This window comes from Arachis ipaensis, chromosome B4 (assembly GCF_059453495.1).
Source record: "Arachis ipaensis isolate K30076 ecotype BB chromosome B4, ASM5945349v1, whole genome shotgun sequence".
NCBI classification, from domain to species: Eukaryota; Viridiplantae; Streptophyta; class Magnoliopsida; order Fabales; family Fabaceae; genus Arachis; species Arachis ipaensis.
This window is the reverse complement of record NC_142439.1, coordinates 115,489,273-115,492,875: the sequence shown is the minus strand read 5'-3', so window position 1 is coordinate 115,492,875 and position 3,603 is coordinate 115,489,273. Positions and strand designations below refer to the sequence as shown.

The following is a 3,603-nucleotide window of genomic DNA, read 5'->3' as shown; positions in this document are numbered from 1 at the left end:
AAAGATGAGATCATCACTAGGAAAGTATCAAAAGATTAATTCAATTTTACAATCTTTTAGAGAATATAAAAAATAGTAACTGTTCCGAGGGTTACCTGAAACTGGAGGTCGATCTCGGACGAGATCTTCTGTACTGGTCGGTGCTGACGTGTCCGGCTGATGAATGGCAGTCGGAGCTGTCGTGTCCGGCTTGTTGATCTAGCTGCACTGCTGATCCTTTTTCACCGGAGGGTGGGGGGTACCTGCAAGAGACTCCGATGCTTAAGTTAGCATGGGTATTAAACAGGTTTTTAGTAGAATCAGAGTATGAGTTATACCTGGGTGCTCTAGTGTATTTATAATGGTGAGAAGTGACCTTTTTAGATAAGATAAGTTAGTTATCTTATCTTATCTTATCTTTGGGTGAGGTCAGCTTATCTTCAATGGAACCGCCCTTCTCTCTATAGGCTTAGGCTGCCTTTGGATTGGGCCGTTTGTTCCTTGAGTTGGGCCCCTTTTGGGCTTTCCTGCCGATTTGGCCGACCTCTTTTGTAAAGAGGTCGGATAGTCTGACCTGAAGAGGTGGGTCGCTTTGTCTCCAATCATCCCAAGTCGGATAGCTCGACCCAGGGTATGAACAGTGCCCCTGCTTGAGCTCGGTCTTTTTGTTGAGGTCGAGTCCTTGACTTCGGCCCTCCTCTAGTGAAGCCGAACTCAAGCATTTTGTCGATTCCTTTCTTTGTAGAGTCTTTTTTAATGAAGACCATTTTCCTCTAAAAGCACGCGTTTTTATACCAGCGCTTTGTTCTTTGGGAACGTGCGAGGATTTAATACCTTCATTAATTGGTATTAATTGCCCTGTTTTTCCTTGGCTTTTTATTTTGAATTTCCCAATCAAAAACGGTTTCTCTTCTTTTGCTCTTTTTCGTAACTTCTCCCTTTACCCTCTCGCTCTCTGTTTCTTGCCTGGAATTCATAGTTCCTTCCCGTGATGCCTGCTTTGCTACTGCCTTTCGTGGAAGAGGAAGGGTGATTCTGGATTTCCGCTTTTTTGCTTCTGGTGAATTCGAGGGGTGGCCCTTTCGTCTGTCGCTTCCGCTTTCTATGTCACTTTTTGTGTCTATTTTGGGAGAGCTTGGAGAAAGCTTGGATCTTTCTACCTTGGTTTCTGCCTCCAAAGGATGCCCCAGGACTTTGGTTTGAGTCTTGGAGTTTTTCTTTTCTATTTGTTCGCCTGTGTCATTTTTAGTCGAGTTGTTTTGCCCCTCATCCGAGATGTTTTTTAGTAATCCAATCTTCTTTTCTTATTTGTAGGATTAGTCGGCGTCATGTCTTCTTGCAATAACATTGTAGAGGTATCTTCCAAAGTTCCCGAGGGGACGTCTGATTGGCTGGACTCCCTTGTCCTAATGTGTGTCTCTGTCATGGATGCTGAATTTTGTGTAGAACTGAGGAAACATCATAGGATTTGTAGTAGCAGTGCCCGTGAGAGGGATTATGAGCTTGTAGCTCCTGACTCTGATAAGAGGGCTTGTTTTCCTACTTTCTTCGAGGGGGAGCGTCCCTTCTTCTATGCTTATGAATACTTCTTCAGCCAGTTGGATGTTACTTTTCCTTTTACTGCTTTCGAGACTGACTTGTTGTGGTCATGTAACATTGCTCCATCCCAGCTTCATCCGAATTCCTGGGGTTTTATCAAAATATTTCAACTGTTTTGCCAAGAGTTAGGCGTAACACCTTCTGAAACTCTTTTCCTCTATCTTTTTGTCTCGGCCAAGCCCGGAGGTTCCTCCAAAAAGAAAGCTTCCTGGGTTTCTTTCAGATTGGCCCAGGGGCATAAAGTTTTTGCCATGTATGATGAGTCTTTTAAAGATTTTAAGAACTATTTCTTCCGAGTCTGTACTGTTGAGGGGGTCCGCCCCTTTTTTCTTGATGAGAATAACGAGCCTGCTTTTCCTCTAGAGTGGCAAAAGAATGTGAGAGTGCCACGTTATACATGGGAGATGCTTAATGAGGTTGAGCGGACTTTTGTAGTTGTTCTTGAAGATTTGTGGGGGGAACCACCCCATCTGAATACAAAAAGATTCTTGAGTGATCCATCTTTGGTTCGAACTGCTTTGGGTACTGTCTGACTTATTTTTATACTTGCTTCTGAGCTTTTCTTCTCCTATGTTGTAACTCGTCATTATGGTTGATTCTGTATTTTCAGAGATGTCGAAAAATAATGATTCCATGAAGGCCTACAAGAAGGCGAAGAAGGCTACTGCTGCTCAAAAGATCTCGGCCAAGGTGGCTAGAGAGGGATCTTCACAAGTTCAGGTGAAGCCGCCCGTACCGAGCTCTCCTGGGCCTAGGAAGGTGATTCCGACTTCTCGAGTTCGTCTGGCCGAGCCTCCACAGTCTTCAGCTGCTACTTCTGGTGCTCCTCCCAATAAGAAACAAAAAACAATTGAGCCTTTCAATCTGGACGCCCCTGATTTTGATGCGGTCGAGTTTGTAGATCAGCAGATCGGCCCTTACGATATTGTCCCTACTGACGATGTCTCTCTCCTTCGCTATTTAGACTTCATCACTCGGAGTAGTATTAAGATGGCGCATATGGGGGCTGCTATGTACCGTACTGTTCAAGATCTCCCTCTTCATGCTACCAAAGCCTTTATGGAGGAGGCCAAACGGGAGTTTGATCGGATGAAGGACTTGAAGGAGGAGCTTGAAGTGAGGGTGGCCAAGCTGGAGAAGGATCTGGAGAACGAGAAGGCGAGTTCCCTTTCTCTAGCGGCTTCTGTAAGGCTGGCCGAGGACACCGCACTGAGGCATAAAGACAGCTATGTCACATCTTATCGGGAAGGAATGCGTTTGAAGGAGGAGTTGGAAAACGCTCGAGCTGATTACTCCGAGCTCCAAGGTCATCTTGTTGGTAGCGTAACTGCTGCCTATGAGAACCTGAAGGAGCAGGTTCGGATTATTGCTCCCGAGGCCGACCTTACTCTCTTCAGCCCGGATAATGTTGTGAGGGATGGTAAAATTGTCCCTGATGACCAGGATGATGATGATGTTGAACCTCCCCCTGTGTCCTCTGCCAAAGTGTCGACCTCTTCAGTTCCTCTAGTTGTGTCTGATCTAGATTGCCAGATTCTGAACCGGGATGATGGAACCGTGGATGCTGTGCCTATTCAGACTCGACCTCCTTCTCCCCGTACTGATGTTGCCGGGAAGGCTCCCGATCTTTGCTGATTTCTCTTTGGCTATTTGTGTAGTTGGCCTGGCTTGTGGGCTTTTAAACTCTTTATTTGTAGTTTGAATATTTTGCTGACTGTTGATATTCCTTTTCGTTGCTCGTTTAGCAACTTCTATTTTGAAAAACAACAAGTAGTTTTTATGCTTTTGGTCCTGACCCCGAAGCTTTATAATATTGCATTTCGTATCATGCTTGTTTGCATTTGTCTTGACGCCTTTCTGGGTTTTGAGAATGTCAGAGCCTTGCTGCTCGGCCTCTTTGGGCTGCTTTGTACGTATTGCTTGTAGCTTGGATCCTTTGAGTTTGTGGATATGTGGGTCCAACTTATATTTCGGTTTTCTCGCTTTTACTGGCTTTGTAACCGATTTCTTCACGTTGGTCCGCTT

General features: G+C 45.2%; 1 protein-coding gene across 1 annotated transcript; it reads left to right on the top strand.

Annotated features, from left to right (window-relative positions):
* The first annotated feature begins 2,568 nt into the window (after window positions 1-2,568).
* Window positions 2,569-3,213, top strand: LOC148568873 (uncharacterized). The gene has a single exon (XM_088484806.1). The coding sequence runs from the start codon at window positions 2,569-2,571 to the stop codon at window positions 3,211-3,213; it is 645 nt and encodes a 214-aa protein (XP_088340932.1).
* Window positions 3,214-3,603: the final 390 nt, after the last annotated feature.